A 27,479-nucleotide genomic window follows, 5' to 3' on the forward strand; every position below is an offset into this window, starting at 1 on the left:
TGACACCCCAGACACTTTTTCTGACCCATGGGAAGGGACTGTTTCCCCCTGAACAGCATCAATTCGCTGGTGAGAAAAGCACAGAGAGGGGAGATGCCCTTCCTGAGTAGCCCTGCTCCCACAGTCTCCTCTGGGAGCAGCCTCCACCCAGCCCCATGCTGCAGCTCCCCCTGGCACAGCTGGAACTGGGCTTGCACACTGCCTTTCAGCAGTCTGGCATTTTGTTACACAAAGAAATAACTTCTCAGCTGTAAGCAAATGCCCTCCTCCAAGCCCTCCCTGAGCAGCCAGAGAGGCAGTCCCAGCACTAACAGACCTGTGCCACCGGTCTTTGCTGCCCAGCTGGGAGACACCTCCGTGCGCTGCTGGAGTGAGCACATGGCCACGGCTGGCAGAGGTTTGTCACCCCTTGCTCCTGTTCAGGTCTTGGCCACAGCACTCCTGCACACCCCCAAGGCCCTGCTGCAGGACAGTATTTTACCACCCATGTATCCATCTGGTACTTGGTGTCAGGAAAAAAAGGACTGCCCTGCACTTGCCCGACTACTCCAAGTACAGCACGTTCCTGTGTATCACTGGAATGAAAAAACTGGACATATTTGCAGAAAAAGGACCTCAAACTCAAGGGAGCACCTCTCAAATGTTGCAGCTAGAAGCAAACGCAGAAGCAGACTCTCTCTGAATTTCAGCTGTATGTTTGTAGACTAACAGTAGAGCTCTCATCCAGATATGCACCACAAAATGCTCTGTACAACTATTTGTGCTCTCTGATCAGCTGTGACTGAGATGCCCTCAGTAAGAGCTGCAGCCCTGCTCACCTCAGAGCCACCACGCAGGGTGTCCAGGGATGCCTGGGGCAGCCACAGGGGCAATCAGGGCTGCATGAGCCCCAGCAGCCAGCTCCAATCACAGGCCCAGTCCCTGTGCTTTGGGAGGGAACATTTCACCAGAGAAGGAAAGGCTGAGGGCTGAAAACTCTTTACATGAGGGACTTCAGAGTTTTCAATGTTTAAGCATCATGGAGATGCTCCCAATTTGGAATTCCTGAGCACAGAAATGATAATAAGCACTGATACACTGAGAACTATTACACTGGGAAGACAAGACAGGTTGCCTTTTTTTTTTTTTTTTTTTTTAAAGCCACTTGTAGAAGGTCACCAACTTAAAAGAGGCATGAAGCAACAGAAGACATCCCCACAAGAATGCTGGGGGTTAAAAATAGGGTACCTCACACTGCTGGCTCCTGACAGATCTGGCTATCCCTTCTTTCAGCACAGCCTGCTGCAGAGTCAGCAGGGACACAGCAGATGCTGCAGGGGACGCCAGCCACAGGCACTCCCACAGCCAGCTGCAGCAGCTGACACTGGGGCTGCTGCGTGTGCTGCAGGAGACACTGGGATTTCTCCCCACCCTCCCCAAAGCAATTGTCAGGGGGTTTTAAGTGAGTTGAAGCCATGGTGAGCAGCTCCACTCTGCTCCAGCCACACATCCAGCAAGTGTCCCTTCTGTCCTGGGGGCTCAGACAAGTCTCCAACCCAGCCAGCACAGGGCAGCAGCCCAAAGGAGTATTCCCTGCCTTTCTCTGCCCTGGGGGTTACTTCATCAACAACCACCAAGACCCTCAAGCCCAACCATTCTGCCTCAAGAAGTCACCAGCTGGGAGGAGAAAAGCCATGAGCCCAGTCCCAGGAGGAGCAGAACTGCATCTCTGGGTTGGGGTGCCTGATCCCCAGGGATGGGGTGCCTTGCCAGCTCAGTGCCCATTTAGTGCTGGCACACACTTCCTCCACAGAGGGGCTGGGCTGAAGGGATGCTCCATCAGTTCAGCGCTCCTCTGCTCTGTGCTGAGCCTCAGGATGTGCTGATCCCCTCAAAAACCCTCACTAATGAGGGCTGAGGGGTTTCACACCGAAGAGGTGAAGCAGCACAGATAGCCCTGGCATCTCTGATCAACACCACACTCCTGCTGTGCACCCAGCCCAGGACCCTGCACTAGCAGTCAGCACCTGCACTGTCCTGCCAGCTGGGCACAAGAGAGTCACCAGTGGCTCCTCCTGCTGCCAGATCCTGCCTGGCTCCTCCAGCACAGCCAGGGCTGCCAGAGGAGCTGAGAGCCCACCCAGGCAGGCCTGGAGCTCAGTCCTGGTGGCCAGGCACAGCCCTCCCCCAGGCAGACGCCTGCACATGGGCACCCTGCAGCACAGCGCAGAGCAGAGGCCATGGGGACAGAGCCACTGGAATTCTGATCTCATGGCAGGTTTGGTAGTAGAAAGCTCCGAGCAACAGGAGCCCAGCTGGTCTTTAAGGCCACAGCATTCCTCCCTGCTGGCCTTTGTGCAGAGGATGCAGAAATGGGGTCCTACTGTACTAAAGAGCCACCAAGTTGTGAGACCCAGGACTTGCTGCATCACCCAGCAGCCTGTTTGCTACAGACTCCTCCTCCTCCTCACTCACAGCTCCAGAGGGCCCTGACCCTGGCCTGAGCCCTGGCAGCACAGGGGGGGGGAGCAGGTCCCTGGCTGCAGCAGTGATGGGACGCCAGGATGAAGGGGTCGGAACCTTCTGTGCACACACTGGAACATGGGACTAGGGGACATGGAGAACCCACACTGCTGCTTTTCCTGTCTCTGCAGAAGGCAAGAAAGCCCTGCAGACACCCTGCCTACACATGTGCACAGAGCAGCCTCAGCAGTCCTCTTCAGCAGGCCAACAGGAAGGGGCTCAGCTCTGAACCATCCATGCCACAGAGCATTTCTAGAGAGAGCAGGCACTTCCATCAGCTCCTGGCATTGGAACAGGTCACACAGACCTTCCTGGAGCCAGTGGCAGGTAGGAGAATGCAGGACTGGACAGACTGGAGCACACAGCACCTCACAGCCCAGCAGCTCAGCACCCAGCACTCCCAGGAGATACCAGGACCACTTCAGAACCACATGGATCACAGCTTAGTGACCACGTATCAGCCACGTAAAAGCTCCTCAGACAGTGAGACAAGCTGTGCTGAAAGGTGCTGCCATAACAAGAGCAGCAATCCTTTCTGCTGATGCACTGAAGCATCATCCACTTCATCTGCCTGATGCAGGGTCCTGTGCCTGCAGCATCACATCCAGATGTGGCAAATAAAGCTCAGCAGCAGCACAAGGAAGTGTCCACTGGACTTGACCACACACACAGGTGGTTAGTGCAGCAGCACAACCACACAGTGCCCAGGGCAGCTCTAACAGCATCAGCCAGCAGGTCAGAGACAAGAGGGACCTGCTAGCACAACAGGAGAGGGAAAACACAACTGAAGATACGTAGAAATTTGCATTCCAGAGAGCATTTCTCAGGAGTGGCACGTATTGCAGGCAGGCTCCATCCCTCCTTGCTTTTAAACACTCACTGTGGCAGTCCCAAAATGTCAGTTCTGTCACTGTGGGACTGCAGGGTCTGTTCTGCCAACTGCACTCTGCAGCTTTGTGTCTGGGCTGGTTTGGGCTCTACAGCCCTGAGTGTCTCTAGGAGAGAGGCATGGGACATGCCAGACCATGGATACCAGGCAGAGAGGGGAAGGGAACTGGGCACCACAGAATTCCTGTCCCACAGCAGTGACCAGTCCCTGTGTCCCTCTCCCTGTTTAATGCTGCCCTTTCTGCAAGGTTTGCTCAGGGTTATCCAGCAGAGACAAGGAATTAGGGCATAAACGTGAACCAGACAGGAATTAGCCAGTGCCACCAGGTCACAGGCTGCTCCCCTATCCCTCCTCCACATGGGATGGTTTCCAGCTGCTCTGCAAAGCAGCAAACTGCAGGGAGGAGGGGATGCTTTGGGAGGAGACATGTAAGGAATGATGGCAAATCCTCCATGCACCCAGTACTGCAGCCACTCCTAAGTGCACTGAGGGTATTAGCATTAATCATCCAAGTTTAGTGTAATTAGGGAGGTCTTGTTAGTTTTTCTCCAAGCTAGCAGTTTCTAGAATCTCCTGCAGAAGTAAGTTCCACCAGCTAATGATGCACTGCATGAAATATCCTCTCCCTTCACCATCGCTTCACTTCATGCACTGCCACATCACTTGGAGGATGGCATATGTGGATGCTTTTAACTCACTTCCCTGCCACTGCAGAAGTCCAGGGAATCTCAACACACCTCCTCAAAGTCACAGCCAGTCAAAATCCATATGGCTAGAAATGGCTGGAAACCATGGCAAACCGAATCTCTTCTTATCTGTGTCAGAGCTCAGCAGTTAAAACAAGCTATTTTAGGTTATGCTGATTGCTGAAGCCCCAAATCCAGTCACTCCCAAGCATCTGCTCACGTGTCACAGGAGATGCATCTCAAGCTCTCCATGCACGGGCAGCGAGATGCACCCTGAGCACAACAGTAAGTGCAATATCCCAAGTGCTGCCATCTCAGAAAGGTGAGTGTGCCAGTCCAGCGTGGCAAAACAGCACTGTGACTGCCCACACACCTCCCTCTCAGTCCAGGGACCTCCCCCAGCCCACCAGGAACCACTTTGCCCAGGACTTTTGGACAGCTCCAGGAACAGGAGCTGCTCCCCTACAGCAGAATCACCCCCAAAGCTTTGGGACAACCAAGCCCACAGCAGGGTCCACGGAAGGTTTTGCAAACACTACCCAGCTGCTGAGGCATTATTGGCACATTCCCACTTATGGACAGTCCTGGAAGCAGGGTGGAGGGGTGACCATCATTTTAAGTGTGCCACTAAACACTGTTCACAGAAGAGCTGGCCAAGAGGGTGCTGAAAACACTGATGGCAGCCAGCAGCTTGTCAGCACACAGCGTGATAACAGGAACAGGCCTGTGCTGATGGCAGCAATCACTGAACTCCCCAGCACACATGGGGCTCCCAGGGCATTGCTGCATCCCCGAGAACACAAGCAACCAACAATTCTGCAGCCCACCTAAAATTCTGAGAAATTGCCACCATCACTGCCAACAAAACCCCCCCTCAAGGTAAGAACTAATTTATCCATCACTTTGTTCAGCATCAGGATTTTTATCACCATTTTCAGTTACTCTATCCCAAATTTTACCTGATGCAGGAAATCTGCTACTCTCCCTTGCTCACGGGAAGATATTCCACTGTTTTAGGCAAGGACAAGCATTTAGTGATGCCACCAGGAGCAGCAGAGGTGCTTTTCCCAGGACATTATGAAAAACCCTCCCCACACCCAGATGACGAGGGATTCTTTGCAAGCTGAAAACAAACCCCACCCTGTAGCCACAGGGCCAGGGAAAGCACACATGTCAGCAGCTGAGGAGACAGCACTGAACACCCTCTGCACCTGGGAGATGGGATGTCATCAGGCTGGACTCATGTCACAGTGAAAAAATTCCAGCCTTTAGTCAACACTGTTTCTACCTGGACAGTGGCTGTCAGGCAGCCAGCAGCCAAGATTTACATCTTCAAAGCTACAATCATCAAGAGGTTTTAATAGCCAGATTCAGTTGAAGCTATTTCCTCCCTTAAGTATGCACAAACCAAGATGTGGCAACATTATGCTAATACTGAAGAATCAAAAGTCAAAATTGCTGGGAAACTTCTGTTGGCTGAGGCACAGGACAAGCTTTGCATGTTAGAGAAAGCTGTTCCATATTCTATTTCATTGTTTAACATGGCATTATCCATAAGATTAAAAAAAAAAAAATCACATGAACAAACAGAAAAGACTGTAGCAGGTTGCTCCCTCTCCATTAGCATTAAATTTGACAGTGGTTCAGCTGTTGCAGCACAGTCTGGTCTGATCTAGAGAGGAAGGGAAGTCCTCAGACTCAGAGCAGGCAATTAAGCAAATATTTCAACCTTTTATTCCCTTTGGGTAGGGTGCTAGGAAGCTTTGGAAAGCTGTGCTCATTGCTTGGATTGCCCAGGGCTCCCACCTGAACTAACCATGGAGCCTGCAGAGCACAGAGCTGTCCTCCCTGCTGACAGAGGCACACAGAGGAGCAGAGCCATGTGTCCCCAGTGCCACTGCTCACACTGCTCTCTCAGAGGCCAAGAGTCCCCAGCCCTGAGTACCTAAGAATTTCAAGTATCACAAGCAGTCCCTGAATAATGGATGCCCCAAGGAAGGGGGGATCCAGAGCAAACCCAGCCCTTTCTGGAATACCTCATTTCAGGAATTGAGCAGGCATTGACAAGAGAGCCACTGTGCAACCCCAGCTCTGAAGTCAGAGAGCACAACAGACCCCAGGCATGCATGCAGAGTCTTCTCCTGGGGCTCCAGTATCTGTGACCTACAAAGCTTCCAGCCACCAGCAAGTCTTCATCTTACAGCTTGCTCTGCTTTTCCTGCAGGCTTCAAAACACCACATTCCTGGTTCACAGGCCTGAAGAGTCCCCATAAGCTTTCAAGTTCAGAGCCCAGACCACCACTTAGCCACAAGTATGGGTAGCAGGTCTGGATTCAGGGGTGCAGGACCTGTTTGCCCACACACCCGGCCCCTCCAGCCTGCAGAACCTGCCATGAAGGTACGCCAAGGATCTGAGACTTAGCTAGGAAAGGGACACAAGGGAGAGGCTGGAGCACAGGTCTGTTCACCCAGTCAGTGAACAGACTCAATTCTAGGCCACAGAGCTGAAGGCACTGGCTTAGTCATGCTATTCCCATGGCACCGGGACCTAGTCCCTTCTGTCCCGCTGTCTGGAATTCAGGATGTGACAATGACTCCCTGGCCTTCCAAGGAGGGTTATCAGTAAAGCCCAGCCTCCAGCAACAGCATTAAACGTCACCAGAGCACTCCCTGCTGCTTTCAGGAACCTGCTCACTGTGGAACAGACCATTCTCCTGCCTTGGCAGTTATGTGCCAAAAGCCTTCTTGGCTTCATTTCCCACCCTGCTTATATTTATTCCTGTTTCCAAATGAGTGATCTCCTCTCCCTCCACTCCTTTCAACTTAGCAGTTGTGTAACTCCAGCCACAAAATAAAAACCATCCACACCAAATTCAGAAATCTCAGGGTGTTCTGCAGAATATTCCAAAAAGCTTCCTCCCAGGACTTCACCTGTAAACACCAAGTACCAACCAGTAGGTGAAGAGAAGCATTTTGGCTTTTCCTGATCAGTGGCTCGGCACTGGATGGTAGAGGGTGAATGTCAGGATAGGGAACAGGTAACAAGTGATTTAGAGTGGCTTAAGAAAGGTGATGAGAATGATGCAGGCAGACTGTTTTGAAGGTGCTCCTGAAAGAGACAGTTAACCAGAGGTGTCTTTGCAAGAAGTCACTCCTTGCTCAAGCACAGCAACGGGACCTTCCCACGAAACAGTGCTCAATTGGTCTCCCAGAGCCTGAAGGGCCTCCAGAGCCTGCTGAAAACACACCAGCCCAGCTATTCCATAGTCCAAGGAGCTCTAAACAGATCAAGAGCAGCCTTGAAGGAAGCCTATCCACAATGCCCCCTCTTCCTGCACACCTTCAGCTCTCCTTCCCAGCACGTTCTAGGTGTTCTCAGGCACCTGCACCAACGGCAGGCACCACAAGGAGCACTGGGGTTCTCAGGAATGCAAAGCCCCTGCTCCAAACAAGAACCTTTGCCAGTTCTAAAGTGACCTAACCAGGAAGCACAGTGGAGCCACAGCAAAAATGGGGGATCTGCTGGACTCAGTCGAACAGAAAACATCAGTCCAAGTGACATTCCAGATAGGAATTTATGGGGCTTTGGTTACAGGTCTTCAGAGCTGCAACCCTGCCCAAGGGCTGTGTGCCAGCCTTTGAAGGCACATCAGCAGGCTGATGATGTTCTGACCATATCCATGCCCATCCCTTCCCTTGCTCCCAGCCCAAGTCCCAGGCAGCTCCAGCTCCAAAGCACACAGGGCAAGCTCTTCCTGCAAGGACAGATGGAGGGAACAAATCAAACTGCTCCTTGCAGACACCTCCTCACCCATACAAGGCCAAAATGGTTTTGGAAAGAACCAGCTCAAGATTTCTAAAACCTGACTATCAAGAACTAACACACCAAGGAAAAGATGGTGCCATCAGTTCTCCAGGAAAAGTCCCATCTCTACACTTCTCTGAAAATCCCAGATAAACTGCAAAGATTGCCCAAGGCTGGAGTTATTCCTCCACTTGGCCATCTCCCCACACTTGGCCTGGGAACAATTTTAGACTTGGAATGCATTACAGCATTCAAGGAGCCACTCCTTGTCATGCCAGTTGTCCAACCCCCAGACCAGCTGGAGGATGAAATTCCTAGGAACAGTAAAATGCCAATCTTTGGATGCAAGGCTTTCCAGGGCAGCCACCAGCCTGGCCTCTGCTGTGCTCAGCTCCAAGGCACTCCTGAGAAAGCTCCTGTGGCCTCCCAGGACAGACTGACTGTGTCAGCTACTTGGGGTGAGTCCAGCAAGTGCTTTCACCTGAAGTAGCCTTTTGAAATAAGAGCCACCAGCCAAAAATAACCCAACAGTGAGCAGCAAGACAGCCCCAGAACAGCACTGAGCTTGTGGGATACGAGGGTGGCATCGAAGAGCAGGTCTCCAACCGTCTGCTCAAGGCGTTTGTTTGCCAGAAGGAATCTTCCATCAGACTGTGGCAAAATACACCAGAACACAGCCCCACCATGGGGGCACATGGCTGGGAAGGACAGAAGGACACTGCTCTGCCCTCGTCACTGCAGGGGGAAGCACAGAGCATATCCAGGCACGGACCCTCAGCACATCCAGTGGTCCCAGTATCACCTGTACAGGGACTGTGCACTTGGGGTCACTTCTAATGTCTGGGACACCACATTGGGAAACAAACCCGCCCAATCCCTGCTGCTACATTTTCCTGGAAAGCACTTTCACGGAAACATTGGGGTTGTTTATGTAGCAGAGGCCCAGTTTCAGAGGAAGAGCTGCCCAGTCAAGTTTCTTGGATCTGGGCCATGTCAGAAGCCTCAAGACAGACACAGCAGATACTGACTGAAGATGAAGGTCAGTGGAACAGGATGACTCCACCAGACAACTCCTCTGTAGGACTCTGGCAGCCAGGCAGGACCAACACTGTGAACTTGCTGTCAGCAAGAGACTTATCCAGCAGGGAGAAGTCCAGCCCAGTGCTGGAAAGAGAGAGGGCTTAAACTCTCATTGCAGCCCAGGTTACTGGAGACCTGGAGGTCACACTGCAGGAATAACTGTCCTCCTCAATACACCTAAAAAAGTCTGCTCTCAGCTCTGTCACTATATGATAGCAAGTGAAAAAAAGTCCTTTATCCAACATCCTTTCCAAGGCCAAAACCAGCCACAAATGCTTTTGAAGATAAATTAATGGTAAAATGCAGGAGGCAAAGAGGTGGGACATCAATGAATAAGAGCATTCATTTTCACATCTGACTTCTCTTGTTTCCAATGGGACAGAGCTGGTGAAGAGCTGGCAGATTCTGGACCCCAGTCTGAGGGGGCTGGTGCACCCCAGAAATGTGTGGGGCCCAAAGCCCTTCTGCCCAGCAGCCACTGCCCCATGGGGCCCCCACACTGCTGTTGGGTGGGGTTCCACCTGCTCCAGGAGCATCCCAAACCCACTGGAGGTGCCAGCTGCTCTGGGATTAGCCTCTTGTGGCCTTTCAGGGAGGCAGAGCAGTTTTGCCAGCCCTTCCCACAGTGGGCATTCTCCAGAGGCTATGGCTGTGCCCCCAGCAGCACCATCACACCAATGAATGCTGTTCACAGGGGTGTTTCTATTCCTGTCCCAGACAAGCAGCAGACACAGGATGCCTATGAGATGACAGCAGACAAGCTTCATACCTACAAGCCCAAGGCTTGAGATGGGGAAGACAGTTTTGCATTAAAGAAGCCATAGGAAAAAAACAACCAACAACTCCCTTTTAGCAAGAGATTCAATTCTAGTCTTTAGCACACAGCCCAGCTGAGGAAACAGAACAGCAACCCACTGTTTTGGATACTGCTTTGTAAACAGATGCGTGGCCAGTTATCTAATTGTGGGAACATGGATGTGAGTAGGCTTGGAGGGAGCAGCAGAGCACTTGCAGGGTTATTTCACTGCAAGCTCACAGCAGTTTGCATCATCTCCATCAGGAAATTTCCATGGACTGCAATGTCAGCAGCTTTGCTGCAACACGCCTGGGAGAATCCGTGAGGTGCCACCTCCCTTGGGTACCACAGGACTGTCCCCTGCTACTCTGGCCACTTGCAGATACAACTGAGGAGACAGTTACAGGAGGTATTTCCTCAGCTAATTGCTAATTACATTAATTGACAAGACATCTGACTCAGCTGCTCTAGAGCCTGGTGGAAGCCAGGCCTCCTTCTCCCTGTAGCAGGAATGCCTTATCCGTGGGGAGAGGGTGTAACAGCAGTGAGTCACCTCAGCCGCAGCGGGCCACCACAACTGGTGCCAGCACAGCGTCCTGGCTGCAGGAGGATGTGTCTGCCCTGGCAGCTCCCAGCAGGCAGGCAGTGCTGGCAGGGCTCCAGCACCAACACAGGTGTTCTGCACAAGGTAACACAGCCAGCATTCCTGTGATGGCATCCATGGACAGAGGACCGCAGTCAGAACTGCTGAGCTCAAAGGAAAAGTGGGAAGAGTAGCCCAGGATTAGGGTGGCAGAATACAGAACATAAAACTGTGCTAGCACTCTGCACTGCCACACCAGTGTCACAGCCACGGGGACAGCAGCAGAGCTGCAGAGCCAGGGTCCTTTCCCTCCCAGCTGCACCTGGCTCCCCTCAGTGCTGAGCAGCCACTGCCCATGCCCAGGTGCCAGATGGACACACAGCCCCTCCCCACTGCGGGGCCATGGCGGTCTCAGGTCTGAGCTCTGTTAACATTCCACTCATGAAGGACAGAAGATCCAGGTAACTCTTGCTTTCTCTAGGTCTGGAACCCAACCAAGCATGCTCCAATTTACAATACAAATACAAAATACAAATACAAAAATCAGTACTGTGTTAGGTTAAGTACCAGCTGTCCTGAAAGCCAGGATGACATCCCAAATCCAGCACACCCTCTCAGGCTGCTGTCTGGCACAGGACACGTGCCTGGCACAACAGTGTCTCCCCCAGGACCGTTCAGTTGGAGTGTTTCAGAAGTGCTCCCTGTTCAGAACTCAGGGACAGAGTTCAATGCTATGGCAGTGCTGAAGGAAACATCTCGATACAACTCTGCTGGGAGTTTTGGCTAAGCTGGTAAATTTCCCACAGGAGCACCAGTGCACGGCAGCTCTGCAGGCACAGATATGCACACAGCATTTCAGGGAGTGGTCAAGAATGGAATGGGAGGCTGAGTACCCCCTTCTAAACGAAAAGCACTCTGGGATTTGTCTTACGGACTTCAGTCTGAGCTTTCTCTTTGCTCACTTCTGCCGTGATTTTGTAGCACAAACATGATTTAGGGGAAATTTTAACAGCGTATGAATGCACATGATCGCTGGAAGCCTTGCCTCCGCAGGCTGCCTTTTCTTCCTTCAGTTCCATCCCAGGACACCTGTGCCCCACCTCCTCGATACATGCAGCACTCCGAACAGAGGAAGGCACAACAGCACTTCCTAAAGCTAGAGAGGGGTTCCCCTGAGCAAATGACCCTGCACTTCCTTATCCAGGCTGTTATCAGAGGAACAGTGTTCTCAGGAATCTAAGCAGAGAACAGCTTTATGGTTTAATTCAGCAGCCCCTGCCAGAATGAGCCACTGTGCTTTAGGCTTTGGTTCTTGCACACCAGATGCCAGGAGTTTCAAAACCCTCAAGTTATTTGGCATTTAGATTTCCCCATACACTGTATATTCTCTGTAAGGGTCAGAACAATCCTTAGTTACTGTTAGGTGTATGAGCCATAAAGTTCAAAGAGCAATGCCAAGGAACAATAATTGCTTCTGCAGTGTGAAAGCTCTCAGTCTGGCTGTGGCAGGTTTCAGTCAGACTTTGTCCTGCCATGGCCCACTGGCAGCCCCCTGGATGAGGGATGTTGACCTGATGGTTCCCTGAAGGTACCAGGGAACAAGAAGACAAACTGAGCAAACAAAAAGACTCAACCTGGAACTCTGGAGAGAGAGCACACCTCAGTAATTCCCAAACCACTACTAATTGTAGGTTTCCCTCCATTAAGATGATCCATCCCTGCTCCCCTTCCAGCCAGTAAGTACTGTGAGGATCTCTGTGCAGCCCACCAAGGGGGCAACACGCACCTGCTGCCCCTCAAGACCAAAACAACCACAACACCAGCACACACCACAAAGCATCTGCACTCTGAGGAGCAGGTGCAGAGTTGGAATCACACCCCTTGAAAAGTCATTTCCCATGTGAGAACATGGGCCCAGATTTTCATGCTTTGGTGCCTAACAGGATACCAGGAAGCAGTTTAGAGGTGTTAAGCACTGTGCTTTATCAATACTAGAAAAATCAGACCTCCCAATTAGAAACTCCTTACTACGGAAATTCGCCTGCTTGTCTTATCAGTCAGAGTTCACCATAAAGCCAGCTAAGAAGTTTATTCATAAATCTCATCTGCAAGAGGAAAAAGGAGTTCTACCTTCAGTTTTTAGTTACTGGAACATGCAGAAACTGTGCAGAGACCAGAGCTCCCATATGTACAAGATGCACTGCAGAACATGCAGAGTTCCCCCTTCAGCAGCTCTCTGCTGGACTATTTCCTTCCTACAATTCTGACTGTAGCTACTTGAAAACCCCAACTCTGACCTTCCCCACTTAGAGATGGAGGAAAACAGCAACCAAGAGCTCAGAACTGCAGTCAGTGCTTCCCAGCAAGAGAACTCCACTGGCAGCCTTCCAAGCCTGTGCACTGGACCTCGATGTGTTACACAAGGCCAGCTCCAAATCTAGGCAGCCAGAAGTACCATGGTCCAAGAGCAGGGCTAGGTCTGGCAGGAATCAGCTGTGGTACACAGATGGATGGCTCAGAGAACCTCAGCACAGGAGGCCAATTGAATATCAGCCACCACTCCTTCAAATAAAGAAATCTGCTGGTAACCTGAAGCCAAGAGCACAGAGAGAATGTGCAGAACAGCTGTGCTCAGGTGTGCCCACAGTGCAGCACAGCACACACAGGTATTCTCAAACCAGCACAGACCAGCCTCCTCCTGAATACATTTCCTCTCCAGGAAAACCTCAAAGGACTTGGAAAACCTGGGCACAGGGTAAGCATAGGTTACGGCTTCTGGAGTTTACTCAGAATCTCAAAGATCTGGCTGGAAGGAACCTTAAAGGTCATCCAGTCCCACTCCCCTGCCACAGGCAGGGACGCCTTCCACTAGCCCAGGCTGCCCTGTCTCTGTGGCCAGGTGTGCAGGCTTCCCAGTTTACCAGCCATTCCCAAGTTTCTGGCAATCCTGCCAAGAGGATTAAGCACCAGTCAGCCCAAAAAGAGTTAAACTGTCAGCTCAGCTTTCAGCACCAGGAGCTCAGAGGTGTCTGACAGTGCTGCCAGCTGTGCTTCCCTCCGAGCTCCAAAGTTTCTCACAGTGTTGCACAACACACAGCGCAGCAAGTCTGCCTAAAATATGGAAATATTACTGACACACAAGTGATTCACAGCCTGAAGTTTGTCACGGGCTGGACAAGGATATCTTTAAGACTGAAAAGCAACCAAGAGCCACCCTTGCCCACTCTGGGCTCACCCCACATTAGTACACAGAGTTCAATGAGTATAAAGAGCTCAGGCACAGGTACCTTGGCTCACTGAGCTATCTTCCCTCTGCTGAGGGCTTAGAGAAGCACAGAGAATGCAAAGAGCAAACACATTTTTCTCCAAAGCAGCAGGAAGGACTTTCTTTTACCACTCACTGACCAGTTACCAAGAGGCAAAAAAGACACCAAGGGAAAAATCCTGCTCTGTGTGGCAGCTTGCCCAGATGGGAACCTGAGGCTTCCACACATTCAGTAACTTCACTTTTCTACTCATCTGCCAGCTCTGCAGCCTCTCCTTCAGCTTGCTTTGAGCACAAATCCATATTTGTTAACCTCCATCTCTGGGTGATGCTTGTAGGAGCCATCACCTGTATATGAGTACACAAGGCCATGGCTGCAACAGGATCAGGCAGTTCTGGTTTCACAGCCTTTATCAGAGATCACACACAACAATTTGATGCCTGCTGCAAGCCAGGTCCTGGAGACAAGCAATCTCTTGACTGGCAATCTGAACAAGCACTCTGTGTCACAACCCTGAACCAGCTCCTGCTGCAAGAATGAAGGAAACTTCAGTGTTGGGAAGATGCCCAGAGAGACTTGTAGCAATTTTCACTACTTTATCTTTCAGGCAAGAACACCATTTCCCTTTATCTTGCATATTTTTGCATTTACTCTCTAAACATTGTCAGTGTACACTCACTCCTCCCTTTTAAGTCTGGACACTGTTTACCACCCTGTAGGTGACTCTCTTCTACAAAGACATATTTTAAAAGTTGTTTGAATACAGGTCTGATGTTCAGAAAACTCAGCAGAACACCACATTAATTCGCAGAATATTAGGTTTTATGATTCTGTTCCCATCCTCAAGCACTCAGCCTGTCTTGGTTGGCACCTCAGGTTTTCCATCTTTTCCTTTTTCAGAGGCCAACTGAGCTCACTGGAGGGGTTTGAGGAACCTGCAGGTCCTGAGGGAAGGGGTTTGGCACAGGGGAAAGGACATCACCCAATGCATTTGCAAGGGTAAAACACTTGCACTGCAGCCCAGGGGGGTCTGTGCAGCCCTGCAAGGAAAAGCAGATAACAGCTAATCCTCTAGGGCTCAAATTTAGGGGATAAGGAACTCTACACAGTCCTATTCTGAGGGAATAAAAAATTTCAGAGACTTGCTCATGTAATTAAGGAATTTGATGAGGTTAACTGTTTAGACAAGTCCATGAGTAAGGACAGAAGCAACCTACTCTTCCAGGAAGCAAGCAACTCATAGCCTTTCATGGAAATCTCCAAATACTTGGGAAATAGTTGTTTTGCTGTATTAAGGGAAAGTTCATCACCCTTCCTCATGGATGTAGTTCTCTACATACACTGAAATTGGAAAACGTGCTACAATATAGCTAAACCTACAAACCATGCACAGTTTGTAGATGAGGTTTTAACTCCTTTCCTGAACAGCCTCTGTCTGCCCAATGCAGCCATAAACAGCGTCAATCCCAGACCTTCATGCAGTTATTTTCTCCTCTAGAGTAACCTGAGTGCTGGAAGTCAGAGTCAAGTAGCCTTGGAATGGCCTTGCAGCCACCAGGACAGATGTGACCAGTGTCAGGAGAGAATGAAAACATCTCCTACCCTCTGTTTTTTTTTAAGCAATGCTGGTTAAAAAGCAGATTTTAGCATCTTTAGCCAGATAGGAGCTACTTTAAAAACAGCAGCACTATAAATTAACATGATTCAAATGCAACTGGCCTTTCAGTCATTTTGCCCCTAAACAGGATGCATACCAAATGTTTCAAGGGAAGAGACAAGGTGAAGAAAACCTTTGTCTTCATGCTAAGAGCTGTTGTAGCCCTTAATCCTGAATACCCAGCAACCCAGAAGAAAAATTTGGGGGGAAAAAAAAATATGAGTCTGTCAGCAGAACTGCTGGAAAACAGTTCTGATCTTTTTAGGAAAACAGCCAAAAATTTCTCACACTGAAAAAGTCAACTTGTTTGAGCTTCCACATGACAGGAATTTGTCCTTTTTGCCTGAATACAAGGCTGCTTAAAGCAAGCAAAGCTCAAGGGAGCTGATACACTTGCCAAGGAAGTGTCAACCCTGAGAGATGACAACCCGGAGCAGCTCCAGCCAAACTGTGCAAGGTGCCATGCACAGGTCCCTGCTGAGCAGTGGGACCAGCACACAGCACCCCAATCTCACCCAGACACACCCCACAAACAGAAGAAATCTGCTCATCCATCCCCCAATATCAAACATTACAAACAGAACAGTTACAGGTAACAAGCTTCTGTGATGGGTATGACAAAGCCCTCTATCAAAAACAAGAAATAACTGGAAAGCATCAGCTCCCTGCTTGCCAGGCCAGGCACTGACACCACCCTGCCTCCCATTAATCAGGAGGAAGTTAGTTAATATTTGAGTAGGCTATTACAGCTCAAGGCAGAGGATCGAGTACACTGTGCCATGCTCTCAACTAGACTCCTTACAAAACAATTAAAACACGATAAAGCTGAAGACAAATGCACAGCAAGGACTGTACAGGGCAGAATACATCCTCACAGTGTTTTGGTGACAAACCATGGTATTTCAGGAAACAGGAAGTTCCCATGGTTTTGGCAGAGTAGAATTAAGCCACAGTAGAAATAAGCCCAGTTCTCTGCTAAATCCCTGCCTCTGCTGAGCTCACACAGACAGTGCTGGCTCTCCTGGTCTCATAACCCAGCTCACCCCACTGGGTGCTTTCCACAGAGGAGACAGCTGTCTCAGGAGTGCTGGAAAGGCAGGAAGCCCCCAAAAAAAGCTCTTCCAAGTCCCATCCTGGTGAAACACCAGCTTTTCTGACTGATGCCAGAGCTGACACAGCTCGGTGTACCTGTCCCCCAGCCCAGCACCACTATGCCCAGGATGTGACCCAGTGGGTGCCTGGGTTTTTAGCACCACAAGCATTTGACAACAGCAACTGCTGGACATCTGGGGCTTCCTGGCATTAATTTAAGTGAGCTCAACAACATACGAGGAAATGGAGACAGTTTTGAGAAGGGGGTATATGAGATCTTTTCTGCCACCACCACTCTGGTAACAGCCTTAAAATCACATCTGTAATTCAGGCTCATTTCAAAGCTCTGTATCTTCCCTGAAGCCTATTGAGCTGTTCTCCTTTCTGCTCCAGCTATTGATTACTGGGGTGGATGGGGTGAGGGGGAACATGAGCTACTGCCTCCCAGCCACTTTTCAGTGATGCTACATCTCATGACGTCACGACTGTCTCCATGGTGACACAGCAACACAACTGAATTGAAACAGGAGGAGGCCAATTAGAACAAGAAAGCTCTTTTGTGGCTGGAACCATAGTAATTAGCAGAAATACGAGAAGCTGTTATAAAAAAGACACGGTTGTAACAACAAAAAGCTTGCTTTTAGCTCGCTAGGTGAGCCCCAAACCATTTCTATATGTAAAATCCCTTCCAGACCAGCAAACCCATGATAGCACTAGCTGCATTCCCAGGTCCACAGAATGCTGAGCACAGCCTGGATCCAAGAGATCGCTTTTCATCTCCCCTCGTGTTGAGTTTTCCTCTCCACTGGAGCCTGCTCACACGCTCAGGAGGCTGCTCAGCTCTTGAGCTCGAGCAGAGCACCCAAGCTGAGGTGCCTTTCAGCCTCCACAATTAGCACACACGTGTGCGGGGGCACATACAAAAGAATCCAACCCCAGGCCGCCAATGCACAGTGACTCACACCAGCTAAGGCTCCACCCTCAGGGATGAAGCACACCCGGGGTTTGGAATGGATGACATGAACAAGATCTGGACCCTCTGAGTATCTATTCTGATTTGTTTTCAACCTCCAACTGAGAGACACACAGGAGCCATCTCAGCCAGAGCCAGTAGCACCATGACAGTGCCAAGTCTGACTCCAGCTGATCTGCACTTCCCATCCTATGGTGCAGGTTGATCAGGAAGCGTTTGCTGCAGTCCCACAGATGAGACAGCTGCTCCATTGCTCCAGAGAGGTCAGAAGCAACACGCAGCTCTGGGAATTCCCCAGAGAGCTGCTTGGAGTGTTCCGCAGTCAGGTTCTCAGCCTGAGGCACCTCCACTGTGGCCTTGAATTCAGCCCATTAAACGCCAGGGACATGCCGTACACTCACCAGATTTTTCTTTTCTCAGTCCAGCCTAAAAGCTGCAGCAGGCAGGAACAAGCTGAGCACAAACTTCCCAAGAAAGGAAGCTTGAAGGTGTGAGGCACAGCACAAAGTCAGGGCACCTGGAGCAAGGAGAGCAGCAGCCAACAAAGCCACTGGAGCACAGCAACTCTGCACACTGGAGGTTAAACCTCCGCAGGTAACGCTGTCTCCCACAGCTCCTGAGAGCAGCCCAGTTGTGCTCCTCTCCTGCAATTCCATGGGAAAGCGAGGCATGCAATGCTGCCAGGGCAGGCAGAGCACACAGATCCCTGGTACTGGCACACTCATGGCATGTGGAGGCAGGGCAGCAATCTGCTTGGCGGCTGCTCTGTGATAAGAGGCACAGCTGCCCAAAACTGAGTCGCCTTAGAAAAAAAAAGATGCTGAAAAGCATCACACCATAAGAATTAGGATAAATTAGATTTAACAGGTGCCCTCAACAACCTCTGCAGAAGTGTTTTTTGGTCCTAATCCTAAAGTGAGAGTCTTTGTACATAACCCTTGTACCAGCCCCTGCATCTGTCAGGTGAGGTTATTTCACATGCAGCAGCAGAACTTGAGTTAACAGTGACTGGGGTTCTTGCTGGGATTCACCATTAAAAATGAGCCATTCTGTGGCACACGTCTGAGAAATGGGACAATGAGACTTCCTCAATACTGTCACCTCTGAACACGGCTGGTTCAAAGAGGAGACACCTTTTGGCACACAGCTTCTGCAGAGCTGCACCTGAGTGGCTCCAATTTCCAAATGGTGGAGACCCTTCAAAAGGTTTGTGTTTTAGTACATTCTGGACCCTGTGCTCCTGCTTTACCAGCTCCTGCACCTAGATCTGCAATCACATGCACTTGCTGCCTGCACACACCATCACCCACACCCAGAGCATGTTTGCTAATAGAGCAAGAACTAGCACAGAGCAGAAAACATGATTTTCTGTGTGAACCATGCCTTGCAGCAGTAGAAAAAGCCATCAGCTACAGAAGGGAAAGAAACAGGCAGAGGCAGAAAAAATTACTTTGGAAATAACCAGCCTCTAAAGTTATTTTTAGAGCTGCCTCCCTCAACACCCAAGATATTCAGAGCCGTTCAAAAAAAAATATAAATCAAAGGTAAGTGCACAAATAGCGCTGCCAGGAGGAGGCAAACAGTGCTTCAAAGTTCCTGCTGCCACCAGCAGCGATGGCTGGCCTGGTTCTGCTCCATTCAGGCAGCCTCCCTAGCCCGGGCTCTGCTTTGCTGTGCCACAGTGAGCTCAGGGCACCCGGCCCACGCGTGCTGGGCACTGCGGACGGTGCCAGCGGGCACTGCTATCTCTGGGACTGAGCACAGCCTGGACGGGGGAAAGGACAGTGCCTCCATCCTCCCTGGACCGCACACTGTGGTACAGAATCAAGGAGATTGGAAAAGACCTCTGAGGCTGAGTGCAGCCTGTGACCGAACATCATTCTGTCAACTAAACCACGGCTGAGCCCCCTTCTCCCCAGGCTGAGCCCCCCCCCCAGCTGCGCAGGGTGCCCCATTCCCTTCCCTGACAACGGGGGTGACAGCCTGGGGCTGTGTCCCTGCACACTGACACAGCAAGGGCGCTCTGGGAGCGGCACTCGGAGCCGGCCCGGCCCCGCTCCCGCTGTGTCCCGGGCCCTGCGGGCAGCCCCTCAGCAGCGGCGCGGCCCGGCCCGGCCGGCGCTCACCTCGCCCTACGGCCCTGCTGCAAAGCGCGGCGGCCGCAAAGCGCGCCCGGCGGCGGGCAGGGCAGGGCAGGCAGCGCCCGGGGCCGAGCGGGAGCCGCCCCCGGCCCCGGGACACCCCCCGGCCTCAGCGCATGGGGCCGCCCCGCCCGCTCCCGTTGCGATCCCCGGAGCAGCACACCGCTCCTGTGCCGTCTGTGCAGCCGTGGGAAATTCGCTCTGGGCCCATCTTGCAAGCAGGCACTGGGCAGCTCCCAGCTCCAGCTCACGGCTCCCGAGGCCCAGCCGCCTCCTGGTGTCACTGAATCACTTGGGCTGGGAAACACCTCTGAGACCACCGAGTCCAATCTGTGACCGCTCCTCACCTTGTCACCGGACCAGAGCACTGAGTGCCACATCCAGTCCTTCCCTGGACACTCCAGGTTCGGGGACTCCACCATGTCCCTGGGCCAGTGCCTGACACCCTTTCTGTGAAGAAATTCCTCCTAATGTCCAACCTATACAGCTTAAGGATAGTGTACTCTCATCGTGTTGCTGGCTGCCTGGAGCAGAGGCTGGTCCTTGGCCCCTGCCCTGCTGCCCTGAGGATGTCACTCAAGACATTCCCCCTTTTATCTCTTAAGCCTGCACATTTCATCAGTCCTGGATGCACTACAAAGAAGAATTAAAGCATCCCACAGATGAATACCCAAAATGCAGGGATCCCTTCTGGCTGGGGTGCACACAGGGCCCCGGTGGGTCAGAGGGAACGTGTGACTGTCAGAGCTGCGCGTTCAGCAAACCCTCACACGGCTGTGACAGCGAGCAGCAGCTGCAGCTCCATCAGGCCTTTTGTCTGCCCTCCCCAAAGCATTCCCCCAGCCAGCCTGGTTCAGTGCTCGACTCGTGTGAGAACAGCTCCTGGGAAGGAGCAGGGCCTGGAGGGCTGCTCTGGCAGCATCCTCTCAGCACCTGGGTGCTCTGCAGCATTCATCTCCAACAGGGCCCTCAAAGGAGCAGTGATAAAAGTTAATGTGTGGCACCACACTGCTGGTCATGCAGCAGCGAGGAGATTGCAGGGTGACAGCAACGCTGACACTGAACCTGTGCCAAGAACAAAGGCCAACAGCAGCAGCACCGTGGCCAAGGCAACAGGCTGCTGGTGAGCAGGGCTCTGCTTCCCAGCATCCAGGATTCCCTGCTCAAGGCCTGGCGCTTGGTACGCTGCAAACCTAAGCATCACTAAAACCCAATACTTTGGAAATAAAGTAGCTGCTTTGTCCAGAACCAGGAGCTCAGGAGGTGCAAGCACTGCCCAACACCCTTATACTTCCAAGGGATCAGACTAAACACCGTTTCAGGCACTGGGAGAAGTTTTCCAGCTCCATTCCTCCCCAAAGCCACCTTCTCCCCAGGAAAGCACTAGCCCAGGCAGTACAAGGCTGGACATTACAGCAGTCCTGCACTGCCAGGGAGCTTGCTGTGCTCAGAGCACCAGTGCTGAGAGGCCAGAATTCCCAGTCTGGGCCTGCTGCTGGAGTGGCAGCACAGACTGGCAGCTGCTCAACAGAGCGCACCAAAGCCTGGAAGAGTTCCTGCACAGAAATGTTGTAACCCCATGTTTGGGGCACGATGAGGGACTGAAAAGCCTCAGGGTTCAAACAAGGAAAAGGAGGGCTCCCAACAAAGCAGCCACTCCAGTGACCTGAGAACCCTGGCAGGCCCATGACCTGTCCTGCACACGCTGTTCTCCACAGAGCAGCGCTGACCAGGCTGGCAGCCAAGCACGGACATGGCTCCCAGCGAGGGCCTGCAGCAGGGGCCGGGCACTCCCTCGGGGACAATTCCACAGCAGCCTTTGGGACACCTCTGGCTTCAGATACAGGTACCTGGCTTATGTGTAAGGCCTAAGGGAGGTGCAGCATCCATGCTTTAACTGCCCCATTTTAACTTTGAATTCAATGCAGCTCTAGATATGCCCATTCTGGGTATGAAGTTTAGGTTTGGAGATCCCTCCTGCACACAGCAGATGCCTGGCTGGGCCCTGTTCAGGTAGATCTCAACCACTCCCAGAATAGAAACAAAACAAGACAAATAATACTTAGAAGTTTGACTAATCTTATGAAAACAACTTGTAATAAAAATTCCCTTTTATGAACTCTTAAATAGCTTTCAGCTTTCATCAAACATCACCTTGCACGATGACAGCACATCAGCAGAAAGGCGTAAGCGACTTCTGATCTCCACTTTAATTCCAGCTCTGACAGACCAGCACCACAGGTAAGAATTTACCTTTCAAACATTCACCACTCAAGTTTCTTGGTCAAACTTCAAACTGGAGAGACAAAACAGCAGCTTAAGCTTTGATCTCTTGGAACTAGGTTCAGAAAAGATTCCACCACAATGAAAAGATTTTCACTGCAGTGAAACCTGGATGTTTTAATGAAGAGCAGTAAATGGGATACACAAGATTGACTGCCAACACACCCTTGATGTAAATACTAGTGCTCAGGTTTAAAACTTATGCATACTCACTGTATCCTTTTCAAGTACTGCTGTCTGATGCACCAAGCTACAGCCTGGCTCGGGTGAGGCCCCTTAGAGACTGGTTTCATGCTCTTGGTGTTCCCAGAGAAACTGAGAAACTTCAGCCCCCTAGACCCTGCAGAGCAGAGGGGATAACCCAGTTCTGCATGCACTGTCTGCTTAGAGGATGCTGCAGCACCTGTGCAGGCATCAGGTACCCTGCCTGTGTCCCAGCAGGTGCATGTGCCCCTCTGCCTTTACTGGCAATTCACACTACAATACTAAGGAGGAGAGAATCAGAACTCAGCTGTCTTCCTAGATGTACAGAAATTTGGGAAGAGGCCTAGCAGTGCATAACCCACAGCCCTGTCCTCTACAGAAATGGAGCAGTCTCCAGTCCTGGGGGACCATTAAGTTCCCCAGCAATGCTTGTCACCTTCTGTGACTGCAGACCAGCAGCCCACATTGAGCCATGTAAACACTGGGACTGCCCTACCTAATGCTGCCCATTTAATTAGAGACCAGACTCATCTGGGCAGATAGATCTGAGCACTTACCTCATAGTTTTCAGTGAAAATCACAAATACTTTTTCAATTCTGCCTTTTGCATTCACCAGCCAGACCCTGGCAGAGAAGAAGTTATTTCCTCTTGCTTCTCCAGGGGACAGAAAGTTGGTACTTAATGCACTGATCTGCACCAAAGGGCCAGCAATTAATTAATTCTGCAAGACAAATTGAAGTGGACAATTTCTGAATATTTTCTCCTCTCCTAAACTGGCTCATCTGCAAATAGTTTAACTTTTGCCTGTTTAAAGAAAGCTTATGTTAAATCCTGGTGTCATACTGCACCCCACTTCTCTCCAGGTGGGAGACTAGGAGAGAAGGGAAAGAAACTCCTTTTTCCATGAGCACTTCTGGAGAGACCCAAATTCACCATTCCCAGCTCCAGCCCTCACAGAACTTTATCCAACGCCTGAACTCTAATCGCCTTTCACAGCAAACAGCAATCATACTTAGCACTGCTCCCCTCCCTTTTAAATCTGCTCTGATAGAAAACACACTGACAACTTTTCACTGCAGAAATTACAGGGGATTTTTCTTGAACAAGGCCACCCGCCTGCACAGCCTTAATCCTTCCAACTCACATATGTCCCTGTAACTTGCACTGCTCTGAATCCAATTATGTCTCCTCAATCCATTAAAAAATATCTGAGGCTGTTGTGCAGGTTGCACAGAGCAAGAGTATCAGCTGAAGAGGCACAACCAGGCCCTGCTGTACCGTGACTCTGCAGGCTCCCCTCTGCAGGTGTGCGTGAAGTGGGTTATTAGAAAAATTAAAGTGCCACAGCGACTTTCACGCAGTCCAGCGACTAGCTCGCTCCAGACCACCCCAGTCTGGGCTCAAACAACAAGAAAATCCATACAGGAGACAAGAACTGACACACAGCGTTTGTAAACGCTGAGCTGTCATTAGTTACCCATGAAAAGCTTTCAAAGTTCTCTTGCTCTGGCAGCACACACGGCCAGGAACACGCTCACAGAGCAGCAGGTCTCCTGTGCATCAGGCTGGAGCAGCAGAATAACCTTGAGCTGAGCAGTCAGAAGTGTCCACAAACCCAAATCGCACACACAGATCAAGCACCCAACCACTGACACACAGGGCTGTGAGCAAAACAAGCTGGCAGTGTGTGCTGGGACACCGGCCACATCTCTACACAGGGACCTGTGGGGCTCCCAGCACACTGCGCTTTGCCAGATCCCACTGGACTCTAGGGACAGACAACCCACATTTCACAGAAACCAAGTTCTTCCGTTATCACCTTTGCTGCCCAGGGTCTCCTCGTCCTTTCCAGTCTGGCACAGTGCACAATAGTTACATTCCAGCATTTCCCCAGATCCTGGGGCCCTCAGCTGCACCCCAAAGTTACACTGCCATGACAGAAGTGCGACGAAGTAGCAAGCTAGATGGAAAATTAGCACACGGCAGTTTGGCATTTGCACCTTAAAGATGAGGTTTTAGGTTTTCCACACCTGCCAACAACAGATGAATTCTGCAGATAACCCTCCTCCAAGTATCTGGGTGCAGACACCCATCAATACTTATCTGAAAGCCAAACAGACTGAATTTGACCAATAGTTACAATTTTCTCCACGTCTTCAAGAACATGTAACTTCACAGCACCAAATGCCTGTTGGAAGAGCAATTACCAGCAAAGTAATTTGGACCCTCTGGAATCAAGTCTGCCAACTTACTCGACTTGGCAATCTGGCTTGTTATCATCCCACATGATTGGAATTTATTTTAGGATTCAATGCCACATGCTGTGGAGTTTTTTTTTAAACTCCCTTTTCTTCTTTTCCTCCCCCAAGTGACAAGCTACAGACTAGGATTCAGAGGTCCTAATTCCATTCTCATCTCAAAGACATTTCCTGCACAACCTGCGGTCAAGGTCTTTGCAGAATAAGAAATATTAGCCCTACCAACAGCATCCTGCAAACAATCCTCCTTTTTGAGCCTCTCAATCAAGACTAGAGTACAAATTAAAAGCTACATCTACTGACTGCTCACAACCAACCATAACATCCTCGCCATCCTGCAAGGCACACTAAAGCCGGGCTGCACCTGCGATTAAATCCCGAGGGGTTCAGCCTCAACTCCTGCACAGGGCGGGCTCGAGGCTGGGCTGCCACACCAGGTACCTTCAACCAGGACCTGTTCTCCCAGGCTAAAAAAAGAGACTTTTCAGAGCCAGCTCTGGCCGGGAGGTGCCAGCTCGCTGCGCTGCGAAATGTCAGCCTTCAGCTCCGTGCCTCGCCCAGACAATTCCCTTTTCTTCTCCAGGGGAGGAAGAATCCGAACGCCTCTCCAAAGAAAGGGCCCGTGTCCCCCGGCGGGGAACCCATTTTGTGAAGGGCCGCTTCCCCCACTGCGGCGGCACCCAGAGACTCCGTAAGGGCCTGAAGCACCGGGCCGGGCACCGGCCTGACCCCGCGCGGCCCCCGGGACTGATACAGCGGGGCTGGCAGCGGGCAGCGCCCACCCCCGCCCGGCCCGGCTCCCCGCGGCGCAGGCGACATGCGGGGGAGGAGGAGGATGAAGCGGCCCCCACAGCCCAGCCCAGCCCGGAGCCGAGCGGGGCGGCCCCGGCGCTCCCACGGAGGCCCGGGACGCGCGTGGGAAGCGGAAGGGGCGGCGGGCCCGGCAAGCGGCGGAGCAGCGGCAGCAGCGAGGGAAGGAGGGAGAGAGGGAGGGGGCGGCACCCCCGCCCGCAGCCATGCAGGGCCCGGCTCGGCCCCCCGCTCGCGCGGTCACTCACATTGCCTGAGGAGCTCCAGACACAAAGCCATGGGAGACACAAAGAGGGGCGGAGGGGACCGGAGAGACGGGGGGGGCGCGGGGCGAGGGCGCTCGGCCCGGCCTGGGTCCCGCGGAGGGGAGGAAGAGGAGGACGAGCCGCCTGCGGGGCCGCTCGCGGTCCGGGGCCGCTCCGGCTGCTCGTGCGGCCGCCGCTGGAGAAGGGAGGAGACGCGCGGATCCGCCACCGCACTCACCGCGCCCGCCCGCCGCTCCGCCCCCCCCCCCCCCGCCGCTCCGGCCGCGCGCCCGGGCGGGGCCGCGTATTAAACCGCCGCCCCGCCCCGGGACCGCCCCGCGCCCGGGCACCGGCACCGCCCCGAGCCCGCCCCGCCGCCCACCCACGGCCGCGCGGGTCCCTCCGCACCGCCGGACACGCGGGGGGACCCTCGGGACCCCCGGCACTACCGAGAGGGGACACGGGCGGCGGCGGCAGCGGCCGCTGCCTCAGCGCCGCTGCCGCGGGGGGAGCCGAGAGCTGCTGAACAAAGCGGGCGCCGCTCCCACCCCACGCGGGAGCTTTGTCTCCTTGTCGCGGTAGCCGCGGTGACAGCTTCCCCAGGGCGGCCGCGGTCCCACCCACGCGCAAACGCGGGTTTGGCTGAAAGAGCCCTCCCGTTTTCCCCGCTCCAGCCGCGGAGCGGGCGTGGTGGGACCCCCGTGGGCGGCGGGTGCAGGGTCGCAGGGCTGCCGCCACGCACCTCCTGCAGCATCGCCGAGAGGAACCCTCCGGTGCAGAAGAAAATACATGGAAAGTGAACAAGTGGGACGAGGAGGTTTCCTTTTTGGGTGTTTTCCCCGGTCCCACATTTGCTGGTGGAGTTCTGCCCCGCTGGGCATGGGGAGAGGAGGCTCAGAGGGTGCGGGCGGTGTGTTGAGGCTGTGCTTTGTGCCTCCCCTAGGGCTGCCAGAGGAGGGCTGATGGAGGATAGAGGTATGGAGGGGAGCAGGGCTGGCACAGCGTGCGGGCTGCGGGAAGAACCTACTGGGCAGAGCCACCCGGGGCTGCGCCCCGGGCACAGCCACGCTGGGTGCTGCAGCATTCAGCTCTATCCCTCAGATCCTGCGCTGACACATGGAGCTGATGAGCACAAGGCTCCCCTGGACCGGGGCTGGGGTCAACTCTGCGAGGCCGGAGTCGCTCTGTGTGGCGTCTGACCGAGACGGGCAGCGGGTGCCTGCCAGCCCAGCGTGGTGCGGGCACTGGTGGTGCTGGGCCCGGGCAGGGCCGTGGCCGTGCGAGCCCCGGTGTTGCCGCGTGGCTCCTGCCAGCAGAACGTGTGCTGCCCCGGCCCCTCGCTGCTACCATCACTCCTCGGTGCTGGGATTTATTGATGGCTCGCTGGGCTCCCAGCGCTCGGAGAAGGGCTGGTCTGCAGCAAGGAGCGATCAAAACGCCGTGGGAAACAGCGCGCTGAGCTCAAGTGCTGCCGGCTCCGCAGGCAGGACCGAGCCGCCGCCGCCCTCGGCATTCAGCAACAGAATCGCTGCGGATTTGCTGCTTCCGCTCTTGGAAGCAGCAGCACAATGGGGCTGAAGGAGAATTTGGTCACAGAGTCAGCCCTGAGCCTTGGGACCCCTCAGCCTAGGGCCTCCCCACTCCGCTGCCTACCAAGGAAAAAAGGAAACTTGTTTTCAGTTCAGGGTCTCCCAGGTAGCTCTGAACTGCCAGTCTCTTCCTGAACCCTCAGAAATACCCAGGTCTGAGGGTATGGCTAGGTAGATGGAAAAGATAATGGGAAATTGTGAAGGAGAAGAAAAGCAACCCAAACCAAGACATACACAAAGAAACCCTCATTTGCCTGCACTGTCTGACATCCTGAAAATGCTCCAGGCTGTTTGCAGAGCCTCACTCAACCCCACCCAGCCCTGCTCTCCTGGCACATGTGTGTCTGTCTCAGCTAAGGCTGTCCTTGGTTGCTGCGGGGACTTCCCCAGCAATGGCACAAGCCCTGTGGCCATGGGGAGCTGCAGAAGGGCTGAGCATCACCAGAAGAGGGGACACAAAGGGGCACCTGTGACTGTCTGATGTCAGGGCAGCTCTGTGCTCACCTGGGTCACAAGGACGGCCAGCACATGGGGATGCCACCAGGCCCCTTGCCTGAGGAGAGGCCTCAGGAGTCTGTACCTGGCACACTGCCCTCCAGCCAGCTCTCCTCACGGGCAG

At 52.7% G+C, this 27,479-nt stretch overlaps 1 protein-coding gene across 7 annotated transcripts in view; it reads right to left on the reverse strand.

Moving 5' to 3' along the window:
• DLGAP4 (DLG associated protein 4) overlaps positions 1–27,479 on the reverse strand; it is a 61,312-nt gene that overhangs the window by 14,113 nt on the left and 19,720 nt on the right. Inside the window, exons 1-2 of one of the 7 annotated variants that reach the window (XM_041490459.1) lie at positions 25,275–25,526; positions 22,515–22,679 (exon numbers count right to left, since the gene is read on the reverse strand). The exons of 5 other annotated variants lie outside the window; for them this stretch is intronic. Coding sequence is in view for 1 of the 2 variants with exons in the window: in XM_041490458.1 (XP_041346392.1) it covers positions 25,275–25,305 (31 nt within the window). In the remaining variant the exon portion in view is untranslated. Of the gene's footprint in view, positions 1–22,514; positions 22,680–25,274; positions 25,527–27,479 lie in introns of those variants that run through there. One more of the 7 variants, XM_041490458.1, reaches the window with a different exon arrangement.

The sequence above is a fragment of the Pyrgilauda ruficollis genome, unplaced genomic scaffold, assembly GCF_017590135.1.
Source record: "Pyrgilauda ruficollis isolate IOZ18807 unplaced genomic scaffold, ASM1759013v1 scaffold123, whole genome shotgun sequence".
Lineage (NCBI taxonomy): Eukaryota > Metazoa > Chordata > Aves > Passeriformes > Passeridae > Pyrgilauda > Pyrgilauda ruficollis.